Source organism: Pagrus major, chromosome 11, assembly GCF_040436345.1.
Source record: "Pagrus major chromosome 11, Pma_NU_1.0".
Taxonomy (NCBI): domain Eukaryota; kingdom Metazoa; phylum Chordata; class Actinopteri; order Spariformes; family Sparidae; genus Pagrus; species Pagrus major.
The window spans coordinates 1,983,223-2,000,891 of record NC_133225.1 but is presented as its reverse complement, the minus strand read 5'-3'; the positions used below and the strand labels follow the sequence as shown (position 1 = coordinate 2,000,891).

At 42.9% G+C, this 17,669-nt stretch overlaps 1 protein-coding gene and 2 long non-coding RNA genes across 7 annotated transcripts in view; 2 read left to right on the top strand and 1 right to left on the bottom strand.

The window, feature by feature from the left end:
- LOC141004516 (uncharacterized) overlaps nucleotides 1–8,958 on the top strand; it is a 70,802-nt gene extending 61,844 nt beyond the window's left edge. For both annotated transcript variants that reach the window (XR_012179819.1, XR_012179820.1), the window contains exons 3-7: nucleotides 1,357–1,527; nucleotides 3,999–4,036; nucleotides 4,175–4,320; nucleotides 7,533–7,661; nucleotides 8,861–8,958. This is a non-coding gene — a long non-coding RNA (uncharacterized lncRNA). The remainder of the gene's footprint in view (nucleotides 1–1,356; nucleotides 1,528–3,998; nucleotides 4,037–4,174; nucleotides 4,321–7,532; nucleotides 7,662–8,860) is intronic.
- Nucleotides 5,021–17,669, bottom strand: part of pik3r3b (phosphoinositide-3-kinase, regulatory subunit 3b (gamma)) — a 185,707-nt gene continuing 173,058 nt past the window's right edge. For all 4 annotated transcript variants that reach the window (XM_073476042.1, XM_073476040.1, XM_073476043.1 and 1 more), the window contains 8 exons: nucleotides 11,949–12,084; nucleotides 10,951–11,049; nucleotides 10,444–10,624; nucleotides 9,173–9,298; nucleotides 8,760–9,079; nucleotides 7,891–7,965; nucleotides 7,526–7,696; nucleotides 5,021–7,162 (listed from right to left, as the gene is read on the bottom strand). In XM_073476042.1, coding sequence (XP_073332143.1) covers nucleotides 6,964–7,162; nucleotides 7,526–7,696; nucleotides 7,891–7,965; nucleotides 8,760–9,079; nucleotides 9,173–9,298; nucleotides 10,444–10,624; nucleotides 10,951–11,049; nucleotides 11,949–12,084 — 1,307 coding nt within the window. In that variant the 3' untranslated portion in view covers nucleotides 5,021–6,963. The remainder of the gene's footprint in view (nucleotides 7,163–7,525; nucleotides 7,697–7,890; nucleotides 7,966–8,759; nucleotides 9,080–9,172; nucleotides 9,299–10,443; nucleotides 10,625–10,950; nucleotides 11,050–11,948; nucleotides 12,085–17,669) is intronic.
- LOC141004517 (uncharacterized) lies at nucleotides 9,029–10,372 on the top strand. The gene is made up of 3 exons (XR_012179821.1): nucleotides 9,029–9,117; nucleotides 9,254–10,058; nucleotides 10,131–10,372. It is a non-coding gene; the product is annotated as an uncharacterized lncRNA (long non-coding RNA).

Sequence of the window (17,669 nt, the reverse complement as noted above, 5' to 3'; positions counted from 1 at the left end):
AAATGGAGAATTTACAACCAACAAACTATTGCAACCGATACGAGAAAGTAAAGTGAACTGTGGTGGGTCAAAACCATTTCAAAGAGAGAATACCAAGAGAAGCCAGTAGCAGGTATGGCAGAGGTAACACTGAGAACGAGACCAGATCCAGTCAGCCAGACAGGAAGTCTTTGTTTCTGTTTTACAGCCTGAATTTTGTCTTTTACATTTGGGACAGTTGGGTGATTTGGGCCCGTTTGCACCTTCGTTACTGACCGCAAACATTTCTACGAAGTTTAAGTTATTCGAACGAAGCGGTCTCAATCGGAGGACGGTAAAGTTTTACATCAAGATCAAATTGTGGAAGATGACCAACACGTTTGTTTGATTGCTCTCCCCACGGTTTAAAATCTTTGATCCGACTAGTTTACAGAAGATGTGACGTGAGGAAAACGTTTAATATTAAAGGACATAAATATTCAAACCCAATATCTTCAAACATGTATGTGTTAATCTGCCGTGCAAACATAAAGTTGTATAAAGTGATGGTCGTCTTTCTCAGTGTTACGCTGTTACAGCATTCAACAACTGACACAAAAAGGACTGGAACTTGTTTCAGCTGTAAGCAGTGATGTTCAATTTGCTATATTAAATTCAGATCTGAATACACCATAAACAGACAAATAACAGTTGTTTTTCAAAGACATCTTTTTTAACCATTTTTCTTTTATACACAAAAAACAACAGTCAAGAGTACCAAATATGCATGCTGGATCTGTACGTATGTCAAAAAGGGCTAAAAGGGGGGGAGGGGGGAGGGTGGGTGTCATATACACTTTTTTTAAAATCTTTTTTTTAAGTTTGTTTTTTTCAAAAGATCTTTATTTTCATATATATAAGAAGCTGTTACTCCTCGAAGCTGTGCTGGGTACTGTGATCAGATAAGCAGTGGTAAGAACACAACACGACTCCTCGTGAGAATCACAAACATATTCAAACCCGGCTGCAAATAAAACTTTGCAGAACTGCTCGAGGGAGAGTAGTAGTAGTATTTGTAGTAATAATAGTAGTAGTAGAGGAACAACAGACAGTTGCTATTTTAACAGTCCTGGGGTGATAGTGAGTATAAAAACTCAGAAAAGAAAGGTAACAGGAGGCTTATTGTACCTGTTTGTTACAGAGACTGCACCTTTGTTTGAATCAAAACGTACCTTTATTTTCTGAGAGGTGAACCTACGCCTGTTTCCTGGAGTTATTTGAGTTAGAGTTGAGTGAAAACTCAACTAAACAGTCTGTGAAAGTAAACTTGACAAAACAGATATTTTGGTTTGTCCCACTAACCCTCTTTAACTGCTTGTCTTTTCCACCTGTTCTTAGTACTACTACGAGCGATACCCAGCCCATCCAGAAACATCTGTACTGTGGGGGGGTCGACGCACCTGAGGGAAAACACTCGCCCCTCCATCACGAACCCCTCGCTGACAGAAAAGGGAATATTGCATGTTGTGGCGGAGTGAAGGGAAATCATCCTGCAGAAACCTCAGATCTGTAAGTGTTGATGTTATCATTAATGAAAGCTAACATTATATCAAGATCGCCGCTTAACGTGTTAAAAACTTTTGAAAACACTTTTGTCCCTGTCGGCCTTCCTTAGCTCCTGCTGCATTTCCACTTGGTGGATGACATCGACAGGATGACGTTTTAAAATGCACCAAACACGAAGAATTAGTGTCAAAACATAAGATCCAAATGAAAACAGTTATTATTAATCATCCCAGCCCTAGAGTCCCTGAAGTCATATGAAACAAGACGTTTTACTTAAAATGTAAAAAAAATGCATCGCCATAAATGTAAAGAAAACCTCGTCTGAAATCCCCCAAAATATATTTGTGTGCTTGAGATTTCTGCAGGACATTTTTCAACACAGAAATAGAAAAGTTTTAAGTTTCAAATCAAACTAAACTCCAGCTACGGTCATCGTGTGCAAATATACCAAGTAGCATGAGAGTGAGAAAGCTGTGAGTTTTGGTAGTTTTTCTTTTAACAGAAGTCAGTTTACATCAACAGCACATAAACTGAAGAGTGCAGGTTGACTTCAATCTGATTGATTTCACCACTGGGACATCATCGAGCGAGGATTTTTTAAAGATGAATTCTTCCTGACATGCCACAAAAAGTACCTGTATGAAGTCTTTTCCAACACATAAAACAGATCAACCAACAGTTCTAGCTGTACGGGACACTCATTCACGCAACATGGTTTTATCTTCTGAGTTGTGATAATATCAAGGCAATGGAGATAAAAACATCACTGAAACATCCCTTTACCAATGATCTGACAACTGAAGGATTAACAAGAACTGAAATCTTTGGTCTAAATGTTTCGGGGGGGGGGGAGGAAATGAAAACAGTCAAAGAACAGCGACTACGACTCAAAACAACCCTTCAAACTGTAATATCTTTTAGCTTTATATATATGATAGATACGACATCTCTGTGTAAATGTGAGTCATGATGCATATGCGGACATCACAGGTAAATATTAACACAAGTCTCTTGTAGATGATAATGTGTGCAATTTCAGACAAGCCCTCTGTGAAGGAAAAGATCCGAACATATCTCTGAGAAAAGTTTCAAAAAGCGCCTCGTTCCCTCCTAAAGTAGCTCTACGTTTGCCTGTAACGAATACTGTACATCTGTCATAAAACTCTGAAAAACCTCGGCCCTGCTCATAAAACAAAAGGGAACTCTTTGTTTTTTGTTTGCTTTTCTTTAATAAATGTATATTTTCATATAAAGACATTCAACAGTGAGCAATGCAATATAGTTCAAGTAATAGAGTCGGGATTTTTTCTGAGTTCCCTCTTCGAAAAAAAAAAAAAAAAATGAAACCTTCAGACGTGGTGATGGAGGGTCGGGACAGACTATCACATCCTTTGGGTGATGATGCTGTGTCTAAGCTACAGGAAGCCACGAGGGACAAGCCTACAACTACAAAAGTCAAAGTTGTGGGGGATCTAGCTTAATCAGCTGAGAGTGATTTAAGTATCGATGCAGAAAAAACCCTGATTTATTTCTTTCTTTTCAAATCGCTGGCTTCGTTGTGTCGTAGTTTGTACGGTAAACTTGAAACACCTGAGGGTTGATGACCGGAAAACGTTATGAAGGAGAAATCGAACAGGCCTGTATTTCCGATAGCACCTTGAGAGTTTTTGATCATCTTGTTTCCGTGAGGACGAACATGACTGCGGTGCTTAAAAAAGGAGAAAACAAAAAGCTTTGGACCCGGACTGATCCTTTTTTAGTACATTCAAGATTATATCGACAAACCCCGCCTTGCTGTCCCGTTAGTCCAAGAGAAAGAACGAAGACCGTCAGCACAGACGGACAGAAACAGATACAAAACAAGGCTGTGTCCTAAATCAGAGGCAGGTGACTTTAAAGGCAGAACACTAAAGCTGGACCGAGAGGATTCACCACAGTAGATTCTGGTATCGGTATGAGTCTGACACTTGACAAATTTACCCTGAAACATCACGTGGATACTTGTAGCCACAGCTCGTGTGACCTGTCATAAATACAAACATTTGCAGAAACAGAAATAATAAAGAAGCTTGAGAAAGTCACATGCCAGCAAGGCAAAGTCATTAATCAACTAGTTCCTGGATGAGGAATCAGCTTTAGTTTTTTTGATGTTTTATCTATAAAATCAAAGAATTAAACTAAAACGACGTCGTTGGGACGTTTGTCTTTACAGAAGATCCAACAGGAAGTCACATTTCTCGGCTAAATTCATCTCGTGGCCCCTGAAATAGGACACAGCGAACATCTCACTGCAACCGTTTCGTCCGGCTCTGTTGATTCAGTCTTTTCTTCTGATTTTAGCTAAACTGGGATGGTAGAGAGGGACAACTGGGGCTGGCTGCAAAATCCAGTTTGGCCTGTCCTCACACGTGACTGGTTTGTGAAGTTTGTTCACCATTTCATTAACTTTTACACACTTTGATTTTTGTTTTTAGGACCGTGACCTGCCTGTTCCAACCTCACAGGAGTCACAGTAAGTTCCACCTGTATGATAAACCACAACATGTTAATACTGAGGCTGAGGTGGAAACGTTTCCATTGGCGTTACTTTAATGTAGTCTTTATCTATTTGCCAACAGATTTCATTTTAAAGAGAAACTGTCTGTTTTAGGTTTTCTTTGTCAAACTTGACGGGACAGCAGTCTGAAAACAGGCCAAATTCGATGAAGCACAGCCGGACTGATTCAGTCTCCAGTAAAAAACTATCCATGGCTTTCAGCTCCGCAAACCTCGACTCCCACAGCTCATCTACCTAATGTGAGTGGACTGCATCAGCAGCTGGGGTGTGTTGGGGGCAGATAACGTTGATACGGTCACGGGGTTAACTACACTGAGGGGGCGTTGAGGGGGACACTGACGAGGGTTGGGATAAAAACGCGTGGTGGGTACAACCAATGTTGTATCATTCACTCACAATGACTCCTGCAGCTTCTCAAACAATGGCCCTCTTCCTACAACCTGATACGCTCCTTCACTCGTGCCTGTGTGTGCATATGTGTGTGTGTGTGTGTGGCCCATACACTCATCATACTGTGAAAACACCACAGAGGTGGAGGTGATGGTGCTTTGTGTCTGACTTTTTAACCAGCGTCTCGTCCTTAAAGAGTTTTTTGGTCGACGGCCTCTCCAAGGTTTTCCTGCGAGGAGAGAAGGCCGGTGAGTATCAGAGGAGGGGGGGGGGGTGGAGAGTACTGAGAACAGCTGCCTTTGTTTGCCCTGAACCAGAGTCGAGACATCACCACCCCCTCCCTCGCAGCTCCGCTAACCTTCGCTTTTCCATTAGGACCTTAAAATAGCTGCAGATTATCAGCGGCGGGCCGACAGTCTGGGGACACGACTCTGACCCCGTTCGTCTCAGAAATTTCTCCCCAAATGAACAGCCAATGGTTGAGCAGTAAATCTTCGTACAGCCAATCAGTGATACAGAATTTCTAGGAAGAATAGAATGCAAACTTGGTTGTGTTTTTGTCTTCAGTTTTTCAAGATATTTTTTATTGTGTGATGCTTCCACTGGTTATAAAGTCAAGCACCGGCAAGAAGTTCTGAGTTTGGAGAAAAAAAAACAAAAAAAAAAGAACTAAACAATCTGACAAACAAAGAAAAACGTAATTTCACTCCAAAAGCTTCACTGTGCACTTTGATTATCTCTCGGACCGTAGTGCAGCTCACCTCTCTGTTTGACTGCTGAAGTACACGACGCTAGATTGCACGTTCTTTCAAGTTTTCAGTATTTTCTTCTAAAGCCTGCGTCTTCAGCTCGGGACATCGCCTCCTGCTCTCTGTGTTACACTTAAAACATTTTTTTTTTATCAAAGCTTATTATTTCTGAAAAAGACACAATCAGTCCCAGTTTTTCAACCCACAGTCGTTACGCATATCTTCATGTTAACTCTCACTCTTTTTACACCACACATAAAATGGGTTTCAGGTTCCAGGTCAGACTTTTTGTTTTTTCCTTCCTAAGGATTATTTTGGTGAAACTGACCTTTTGTAACCTTTTCTTGTCTGGTTTAAGTGTAGCGACATTTGTGACCTCAGCACTCTGAACTGTTGTGATGTCCTGCAGAGAAGCTGTGTGACATCGCTGGAAAACATTTTTTTTTTTTTTTTACTTGGGCTGCAGCTAATGAGCATTTTCTCGTTTGGTCTTCAATATAATGAAAAATTATTTAAGCTGCCAATTAAGAATCAGTTCCTTAAACTAACTAACTGATCGACTGGTCAACGCTCAGAGCTCGTTCAGCGAGTCCCGGAGGAACACAGAGTGCTGAGGTCACAGATGGGACTTGTTTAAGTGCTTCGTCCTCGACCATCTGTATTTACAGAAGGTCCTGGTGTTTCTGTTTACGTACCATTTGGTTTTCCAAAAAGGCTATTTGGCTCACAAGCACGTGGCCCAAAACTCGGTTTTATGTGTGGTCTCAAACACACCATTCGTTTGCTTTTCTTCACTGCTTTCTCCATTCACAAAAAGAAAAGAAAGAAAAAGAAACACACACTGGCTGTTAACTCTTTGCCCTCCCCCCCTTCCCTCCCTCTCCACACCAACTTTGGTCTCTGGTTCTGATCCGTGACGTTGCCTTTTACACATTGGCAAAACAAAAAACTATGTTCCAGCAAAGCAAACATAAAAAAACCCTTTGCAGTTAGTATAAAAGCAAGCCTCGAGTCCTTCTTTTAAAACTGTTGGGTGTCACTTACGCCCCCCCCACCCTCCCCCTTAACCCTTCAGCAGCAGTCTACATGGAGGAACACTTCATGAAACAAGTGTCCGTTGTCTCGTTATGCTACATTATTTTTGCTTTTCGTACGGAGAGGGACAGAACAGACACTTGACATCATCTCCTCAACAAAGTAAACAAAAGGAAACATCGGAAACATGGAGACGACTCCAGAAACAAACAAGAAGGTCGTCGTAGAACCATCTGAGGTGGAAAATCAAAAATAACGGGAAACAAAAGGAGTTAAAATGGGAATGTTTTGTTGTCGTCTTCGTCGTCATTCGTGTGGTTTTTGAGTTTCTGGTAAAAAGTCTGAGCTGGAGTTTAGGTAGCAGCGGGGTCAACCTGAAACTCTGAAGTCTCCTACTCCGTTTCCTTCCTTCCTTCAGTCACTTATTTTTTTTTCACATTCACAAACATTTAAAACTTCCTTGTGCAAATCAAGCAGTCTTTAGAAAGAATGCCCTCCGAAATTGTTCTTGTAAAAATATATAACTCCAAGGTGGCTGACGTGTGTGTTGCAGCAAGTGTTTACTTCGTTTCTATCTTTCGGGTCTGGTGTTGGGGTTGCTTTGTATTTCAACCAATCCCCCCTCCCTCCTTCACTCTCCCCGTTCTCCCTTCCCCAAGAGGGGGTTGGTTTGTTGTCTATGTGGGGGTGTGGCCAGGCGGGTGGGGTTCATCTGCGTCCGGAGGGCATCTGTGCGTAGACGGGGTATGCGAGGCGCACGTTGAGCGAGTCGTTGTGCTGCACCAGGGAGGCCTGGTGGTAGTGGAGCACCAGGTCCTTCAGGCTGCTGTACAGGTTGTAGGGCTCAGCGAAGCCGAAGCCGCGCGGTGTGTTGTAGATCACGCAGTGCTTCACCTCACCTTCGACGCTGTGGAGACAGAGAAGACGGAGTCAATCACGATGGCTGTTTTCTGCTTTAACTGCTCATTTTCCAGGTGTTTCTGGTATAATCTCATCCAATCCAACAGCTCTCAGACAAGTTGACTGAAGTCTCATAGTCCACAAAACATTTCTGGAGCTTCACAGCAAAACAAGTCTCCGGCTACTTCAGTTGTTTCGCAGAATGCTGCAAATGTTTTACTGTGAAGCTCCAGAAATGTTTTGTGGACTACGAGACTTCACCTGACTTTATATCATCAGGAGGAGGAGATGATGACAAAATAGTAAGTATGATGTAGTAATATCTCAAAAAGTAGATGCACGTCAGATAGCATGGATTTTGTGTACTCACACTACAGAGCAGGCGTAGCAGCCCTTTTTGCTGCTTTCTCGGATGAGAAACGCTCCGTCCGGCTTCCCGAGGAGCAGCTCCTCCGCCTGCGTCCTGTTCAGGTCCCCGACGAACCAGCTCTTCTCATCGTAGTGAGGCAAGTTCTCATCCTCCTCGCTCACAAAGTAGCCTCTGCACCCACACACAGTTACACAACAAGAGATACACGGTGAACAAGCAGGAAAGACACGTTATATCGTCAGTACTTTATATAAGGCGAGAGTAAATGAACATCAGTTGCTCTGCACACAGACAGTTCCAGTGTAAACCACAGTTTTTAATCTGCAGCCACAGGCTTGGCAGAAGAGAGGAAAGTAGAGACTCACTCGTCAGTGTTCTCGTTCTTGATTCCCAGCCAGTCGTTAATTCGTTTCTGACGAACTCCTTTGTGATTGAGCCAGCTACAGAGAGGGGGAGAGAGAGACATTATTACTACTAGGAATCAGTTAAAGGCTCCTTTCATTTACAACATTGTTTATGGTGCAGTGAACGAGCATGAGACCGAACAAATCAAATTAGCCAGCCTCCAACAAATGTCGAGGTCGGCTCCGCTGAAACGCTGAAGCTTCAGTAAGATGAAACACACGTTTCTAATCGAGCAGCCGAGTCACAGGCTGATCGGTTGCTTATGGCACTGAAATGTGTCGAATGTTGCCTCATCTTTTATTATCGATCTCTTTAATATCTTATGTGAAGTTAAGTCTGATTTGTCACGTAAATCCGTGGAGACTGTTTTCATGTGAGGAGTTGCTGCTCTTGCAAACTGAATATTTTTGGACTCATTTTGAGCTTTAGAAAACAGTGATTTTCAAAAACAAAACGATTCTTTCTTTAAGTTGGTTCAAGGTTGATATATACGGGGGCAAATGTGGGTTTGGGGAGAAAAAACTACCTCGTTGGTGGTTTATCCAGCTAGCCCAAAATTAATTCTGCTTCCTGAAACAAACCTTTTATTTTCTGGATCCTAAAGACTTGAGACTGAGTATGATAACAAACAGAAAGTGTAAAAATATATCACCGTCCTGGTCCAACAAACAGACTGCAGGCTTCTTTAACAGCATGAAAATCATGTGAGAAGCTTTCCCCCCCTCGAGCCATGGGTCATCATTATATTTCACTGGGTTTAATACACAGAGCGTGTCCTCCACTCAACCTCTGTGTCCTTACAAGACTTCTGCCTCTCCGCTGTACTTACACAAGATACTGGTCCCTGATCTTGCGGAGCTGTATGAGGTCGGGCTTCAGGCTGTTCATCTTTTTGTCCGTCTCTCTGTTGTCCATGGCTTGTGTCTTCAGGTCCTGCTCCAGACGCACCTTGCTGTCGTGGATCTCTCCGAGCCGAGACTTGAGCTTCTCGTAGTTCATCATGATCCGCTCGATCTCCTTGTCGTTGCCCTCCCGGCGGAAACGCTCGATGTAGTCCTTGCTGTAGCGCTCCTGCGTGTGGCACTGCTCCTCGAAGATCTTGATGGTCTCGTTGAAGGCTTCGATGGCTGTTCGCTTCATCTGGATCTCCTGAGGTGGGAGAGAAGAGGAGGTGAGTGAGTGGACAGGTGAGAAACGTTTTTCTGTTAAAACTTCAGTCATAATATGCCAGTGTATGTGTACCTGCGACGTCTTGGTGTATTCTTCATACAGTCTGTCGTACTCTTTGCTCTTCTCCTGGTACTGATTGTGGTATTCCTGCAGCTTCTTCCCAACAGCATCAATATTATCCTCCTTTACCAGCTGGTCCTGAGGGATGGAAGAGAAACGAAAGCATTAGAGAGTGAGCCTTGATGAGAAAATCAGAATAACAGGACACAGAAGAAGGAAAAGGCTGCATGAGAGAAGAAGGAATGAAGAGCTATTTGTAATTAAGGCCGGAGGAAAAGTGCATGTTTGCTCCCTTCACCCCAGATTCTGCTTACGGAGGGTGACTCCTGAAAAGGGTCGTTAATAAACCACCCACAATGCCCTGGGTGTACGGTGAAGGTTCTGGGATATTGCACCGCTGCGAGTAATGACTCGCCTGGCAAACGAGTGGAGTGAAGGAGGAAGGGGATAAATGCAACAATGGGCCTTTGACACCACGGCTGTGTGCAATATTTCAGCGAGCAGAGATCCTGCTGCCGCTGCAGTTCGGAGTGGAAACACCCAACACGGGTACGGAGGTGAGGCCAGGGGTTAAAGAGGAAACCAGTTGAAGTGCAGACAGACAAACAAGAGGACACAGCCTGACAAATGAGTCCAATATGAGCTACCAGACAGGTTTTGAACAAATACTGTAAACAACTTCTTTGGAAGGAAAAACTGAACACATCTGAAATGTGTTTATTTTTTCTCATCATCAGAAAAATGAGTAAAAAGAAGCAGATCATCAGAAAACATTCAGAAGATGTTAAGTAAAAAAAATAACTTTCTGAATCAGACACATCGCTTTTGGAAGTTGCTAAGAAGTGAGACGTCTTGCTTTTTTCTGATTGGCACCGATCAGGCGGCTGACAAGAATCAGGTAGTGACACGGAAGTTACTGACAATTTAACGGTCGTTACTTTGATATCTTTAACTTCTGTCTCTCTTTCAGACTCAGTGCCGACTGAACGGTGTGTGAGTGCTGCTTTCAACAGACACAGATGGGAAAGTATTAACGAGCCAGTGTCCACCTGGACATTGTGTTTCATCACAGCCGATCGGAGCTGATAAACAGCCGTGACTACTGCAGAGTCATCTGAGGCGGGAGTGAACAGGACTAAACTGAACTAGAGAGCAGTTACAATGTGTTGAATGTTTGTTTTCAGGCTGTAAAGACACTGATATCTCCTTTAAATAAAGTCATTACAAACGGACAGTGTATATCTTGTTGGATAGACAGTGTGTCAATGGTTTTGTGTGCTGACCTGCTGGAAGCGGGAGATGGGGTACATGAGTTTGACGTCCAGTTTGGTGTTGTACTGAGCCAGAGACTCGTGTCTGTAGTGGCTGATGAGCTCCACCACCGAGCTGAACGTCAGCGGGTCGGAGAAGCCGTACTTCCCGTCCCGATGGTAGATCTTTATCAGCTTGTTGTTGCCCCCTTTCCTGAACACAAAGAGAAAAACAAGAGGATAAGTGGAGATCTACACCATGTTCAAACCTTTGACACATTCTCCTTAATATTCACACTTCAGCAGCTTCTCACTCAGTTCTCCTCCAAGCACTTTATTTCCACGGCAGTGGGCAATTTGCTCCAATTTAGCAGGATGCTGCGTAGGCAAAACGCTTTTCAACACATGATTTCCCTCAATCTGTAGTTAACTAGAGGGATGGCTGCAGAAGTAATCTGCCACTGCTTCCAGCCTGTATAAACCCCCTGTGGTTTTTAAACACACTCCATTCATGGCTCTAATACAAACTTGAGACTTTACCTCAGTGTGAGCGTGTAGTCGCCCTGCATCTTGGTGGAAGCATCTCGAACCAGAAAAGTTCCATCAGGCATGTCTCTGAGCTTATCATTCACCTCCTCCCTGAAGGCAGAGCAGAACAGAGAAAGAAAAATATGAGTGTTTGAGTTGGTGGAGTGATGTATGTACAGATGGTGTTCATTTAAAGAAGTCTGCCTCCAATTATCAGAGGCAGGCGATGAGGACTTTCCCCGCAGCCACACACCTCAGAGTAAACAGTCCATCAATTAAATGATGTAGGGAGTGACTGGACAGACTGGTCTGGATGTGTGTGTGTGAGTGTGTGTGTGTGAGAAAGGTGGCAGACTGGCTGTCTGCACTATAGGTGTGGTTATCATCTGAGTGTGTGTGGATTGTGGCCGACAGCTAACCTGCACTTAGGAAGGTAAGGCTGTGACTAAGACCCAAACAGTCAAGACTCAGCACTTTTACAGATTTACACTAAAGAAACACAGAATTAAAGATTTCTGTTCCCAAACATTCAACAAGTTGTTCTGAAACTCTGAGGAAACTGATTTTAACACAAAACAAAAGACGTAAGAAGTGTGGGATCATAGGAGTTGTTGTCTTCATTGTTAAACAGCAACCATTGCTGATAAAATCTGATCTACCTGATTTCTGCAAATCTAATGTTTTAAAGTTTTATTCACGTTAAGTTTAGTCTTGTTCTCCGACTTCCTTCCTCACTCTGACTCTCTCTGGGAAATTCTAGCAACAGGCAACCAAAAGAAACACATCGTTACCTTGAGTAAAATGATGGGTTTCTGTGTTTGAACATTGTTGGAAACATCTGGGATAACGCAAGTACACAACTCAACAACATATATAAACAAGGGTCTAGTTGTTTTTTAGACATTTTGAGGAAATGTTACATAATAATAGGTCTTTACGCAGAGCCTAGCTTTTTGAGGAAAATATCTAATAACAATACTTAAAGAGTTAGAAAGTTGAGTGTGTGTTACCTGGATATGTCTCCCCAGTACCACTCAGCCTCCTGCAGTGAACCTCCTGCTCCTCCATCCTTGGCACTGTTGCTGCTGCCCCCTCCAACCCCGACCGAGGAGGGCTGCTGGGGCTTCGCTGGCTTCGGGGGAAGAGCTGGAAGACAGAAAGAGAAAGAAACGATATGTTACAATTAAAGTTTATATACACGTTTGTTTAACTTGAGCTCAGTTTTTTTTGTGTTTTCATAAGTCCATCCATGAGTACACACTTTAAATCATTTCTGGTTCATACTGTGTACACGAGCAATACACCAGAAAGAGATAAAGAATCTCTCTATTCACGTCCAACATGCACACATACTTCATATGCAAATGATAACACAGAGCTGTATTAACATCTCCATACAAATGCAGCAGCGGAGCAGTTGGTGACCGTATTGTTATTAATCACACAAGCAAACAGCGGCATGACAAACACAGCCCATACATCATGGCAGTAATTATTCTGTCATACACCTCACACACACACACACAGACACACACTTAGCACAGTGAAAGTTATTGCTGCCTGTAATAGACTTCCTGAGGAGGATGTGTAAGTTTGTTAGACCTGTTACAGAGTTTTTCCTGTCTCTGAGGAAACTTCCTGATAAATATATTGTAGATAAGTTTACACATCTGGAACAAACGTCTGATTTATGACGTTCATTTTCAACAAAAACAATATGTTCGACTCTGTTCACTCATGAAATAAACCAAGTAAATGACCAGGTATTCACAATGACAGGAAGTATACGGTCTGTACTGTAAATCCTAATGGAGGATTGTGTGATCACAAATATTAAAGGCTTTTTAAAATAAACATTTGGCAAAAAAAAAAAAAAAACAATCTGCATTTTTCCGTTTGTCTCAAGATCATAATTCTGTTTTTCCACCAGATTTTTATTGATTTTGTGGGGCAATCACATCAACCCACAAAACCAGAAATGCACAATGCCCAGTGCCATACATTGGCAGAGACTTTGTGGTTACATGCAATCATGTTTATTCGTTTAGTAAACATATTTTTTATAATGAAATCCAAATTTAGCCAGTTTTAGACTTTATTTGGTTCAGGCACAGTTCTTGAAAGACTGCTTGTGCTTAAACATCGTTTAACATTACAAAACTTTGTCTTTATTGTTAAATAAAAAAGGAGGTTTGTGGAAAAACACATTCTTCTAAGTAAGCTATGAAAACTGGACTGAAATAGATGCTAATAACAAAGAAATCTCAAACAGCATCCAGCCCTTCTAATAAAATACAAGTGAGAGCAGCTTCATGATATGAGGCGACCTCTTTGATGACACTGAAATCACAGACTGCACCTTTAAATTACAATATAACATAAAAAAAACAAAGCAGAGCTGGAGGTGAATTCAGCCTGAGTGGATGCTAACAGGCTAACAAACAGAAGCTCCTGTGTTTGCTGCCAGGCTGTGTGCCAAACAGAGGCAGCCTGAATATGACCCACAATACTAAACACACACACACACACACACACACACACACACACACACACACACACACACACACACACACACACACACACACACACACACGTGCAGACCAAGATTTATATGTCTCCAGGCACATCTGGATACAGTTAAAGGTACAGCAGTGTAATTACTGGAGAGCTTCTACATCACAAATCAGTACACACACACACACACACACACACACACACACACACACACACACACACACACACACACACACACACACACACACACACACACACACACACAAAGCAGAAAGAGGACAGACGTGGACGCCGTCCTTTAAAAAGGGGAAAGCACGCTGATGAATGTCCGGTGAGATACCGGCAGAGGAGCGCTCTCCTGCAGCACAGCGACATCCCATAAAAACATTCAGGCCTCACAAATTACCAGACGACACGCACACACGGACAGCAGAAACAGAGGGGGGAAGTCCCACAATGCACAGGGAGAGCTGAACATGGCCGAAGAAATGATGCCCGATATGATTTCTGTGCATGTGCAGTAAGACGGTCATTACGCTCTGTCACATCACTCACAGCTGCTGTGTTACTGTGACACACAGTTAGATTCATGTTTTCTTTGTTGACATTTCAAAAATCATGTTTGGTCAAGTTTGAAAGTTTAACCATGTCTGTTTTGGCCAGTAGGGGGCAGCAGAACAAGCTAAAACACAATCTGACATGTTATAAATATGATAAGCGAGTTATTTAACAATGTGAACTGTGATTTTTGGTACAATTAAACCTATAACAAAATATATTTATATTGAAATTTCCATACAAAGGAACTGCTGAGGGGTGAGGGATGCTAACACTGGTAACATAAACTAATAAACAGTAAACTTTAGCTCACTTCATGCTGAGAAGACTTCGTTTAAAGAGGCTGGACCGCTAATAAAACAATAATTGGTTCACGCACAAACACACATAGCAGGTGAGTGTCTGTTCAGAGGACTGTCGCAACACAGCGGCAGCTCGTCTTCCTCTCCTCGTCTCATTTTTTCCTCTCCTCCCTCCTCATTCACGTCACCACGGCAGCCAAAACTGTCATTCTGCAGCTGCACTGTTTCCCTCCGTCAGCACTTTATACACTCACACACGTGTCCATCTGCACTTTAAAGGATGTACTCAGTGGAAATCCAGTTTATGTTTTAAATAAAAAACTTTTGCTTCATTTAATAATTTCAGGAAAACATTTTAAAAGAGACAGAAGAAGAAGCAAATTATTTCTAACCTGCTCTAAACTAACTGAATCACACAAACATGTCAGAGTGTGTTTGCATGTTGTTCCCAGAGTGGCAGAGCATCGACCACACAAAGGACAGCAGCAGAAAGTACAATGGGTGGGTCACCAAGACTGCAACTAATCATTATTTTCATTGGCAGTCTCTCTTTTTGGCTTCATTGATAAGTCATTGAAATGTTACATTTAAAGTCTTTTGAGCAAAAAGGCAGAAACATGTAATTTATAGATAAAATTGAAAAAATCCACACAAGTAAGATCAGAAAACCAGTGAAAATTTGGTAATATGAGCAATTATTACACGACTTCTTGTTTCAGCTCTACTATGAGAAACAACAGGACAATGAACATGACACACACACACACACACACGTGCGCGTGCGTGCACAGTCCTTTGTTGCAAAGGTCTGTTGGAAACTTGCAGCGTTAAACTGAGAAGAGTCGTTGACTCCTGCAGCAGCTGATCAGTACTTGTGACAGGTCGGCTCTTTTCACCATAAAACAAGCAAAACTCACTAATGACAACCGTCCTACCAGAGAGGAAACAGTCAGAACATGTCAGAAAAACCAGAAAATATTCATACAACATAATTATATCGTTTTAAAACAGTAAAGAAATCAGTCACTAAGAGAGCAGGAGGGACGGTGAACAAAGGCGACCATCAGCGCAGCCTCCCTCCCTCCCTCCTTCTTCCCCCCTCCCCCTCACCAGACAAAGGAGCAGCGCTCAGCCACGCACACACACACACACACACACACACACACACACACACACACACACACACACACACACACACACACACACACACACACACACACACACACACACACACACACACACACACACACACACACACACTGCGATATCACTTGTCATCACACATGCAGGCTGAAACCCACAGCTCTCCAGAACAATGACTGTCAGCACGGACTGACAAACACACACACACGTTAAACACACAAAGCATCAATAGGAGCCTCGGTCATCCTTTCAAAATCTCACACACACACACACACACACGCACACACGCACACACGCACACGCACACGCACACGCACACACACAGCTGATCAGTGGTTCAGACTAATGTCAGAGCAGCAGCGACCGCACGTTAACAAAGATCTTTACTGCACCAGTAAAATTACTGCACACTCTGCAAAAGCAACCAGAAACTTGTGTGGCATCAATTAAATGTTCCAAACACATCTGCTTCTCAGTCTGTTTTATTTCCACAACTTCACATCTGGACAAAGTACGGAGCTGCAGGTGGTGTGTGTGTGTGTGTGTGTGAGCATCTACAGTATGTGGGTGTGTTTCAGTGTCACGGCTGTGAAAGCGCACACACGCAACACTCACACATGGAGATGCTTGACAGTGTAAAACTGAGGTTTTGCAACATCAGGGCCGCAACTAACTCATATTTAACTTTCTGTCTACAAAATGCCACAAAAAATCCTCACATGTAAGCAGCTGGAACAAGAGAATGATTGGCATTTTTTCTTGAAATATGACTCGATCAGCTGATCGTTGCAGCCATAATTCACAAACTTGTGGAGCACAAAAGCAACACAAACCAACAGAGAAAGAATAAAGACAAATACACACACAGACACACACGCTCTGAAGAATTTAGGTCGTGTGCTGCAAGCAAAATCAAAGAGGAGGAGGGCTGCAACTTCATGAAAGAGACGAAAAAGAAGAAAAAGAAAGTGTGACAGCAGTAAAAAACACAAATAAATGTGAACAGACTGGAGCAGAAACAGCGAGGAAAGAACCTGAGAAAGAAAGAAAGGTGACAAACAAAGGAAGCAACAAGAGAGAAGAAGAAGAAAATTAAATAATAATACACACAAAGACCGAATCTGTCCCTCTTACCGTCCTCAACCATCGCATTCTCCGTTAGCTGCATGCTGCCACTCGTCTCTCAGCTGTTTCCCTCCTCCCTCCTTCCCTTTCTCCCTCTCTCATTCACTCTCCCTCTCTCTATTGCTCTCTCTCTCTCTCTCCTCCTCCTCGACCTCCTCCTCCGCCGCCACCTCCTCCTCCTGCTCTCTGCTCCGTCAGACTGAAGAAAAGAGCGAGCGAGGCTGATCCTAAAAGACGGACGACACGCTAACTAATCCCTGCACGGAGGCCCGCCCCCTCAGCCAATCAGGAGGCAGCGAGGGGGGACGCATGAGAGAAAGAAAGAAAGAAAGCGAGAGAGAAAGGAGGGAGGGAGGGAGGAGGAGTTACCCCGTGGTATATCTATCCCCTCTGGGACACACACACACACACACAGAGACACACACACACACACACACACACACAGAGACACACACACACACACACACACACACACACACACACACACACACACACACACACACACACACACACACACACACACCGAAGCGTCGAGCTCTAAATCAACAGGTCGTCTCCTTTTGAACACACTGCGACGGCAGTTATTCACTCTTTTACGGGTCATTTCAGTCACTTCGGTCTAAACTCTCAACACAAAACTAAACTAAATATGCACCGTCATCCAACACATGGTTAGGTGAAAAAAGCTCATCAGAGCGCAAGATGATGTGTTGAGTCCTAAACTTAAAGATATTCAATCTACAAGCATAAAAAACAAACAAAGAAAAGCAGAAAATCCTCATTTTTGAGAAGCTGCAGCCAAAGACAGGTTGGTGTTTTTTGCCAATTGTTTCTGATTTCTGTACAACTTGTTAAACTGAGTAATACTTGAGCGATATGGTCCAACAAGAATCCCATCATTGGACTCAAGATACTGTCACACAAACTAGTTTGATTTGTAAATTTCCTCTAACATCATCACCATCACATGTCAATAATCTGTTCTTGGCTTTTTTGAATAAAAATTAAAAAAAAGCTATGAATTACATCATCGTGCCAACAGATCCTCCTCCATGACAACCGAGCAGTCTTTGCCTGCAGATGAAGACT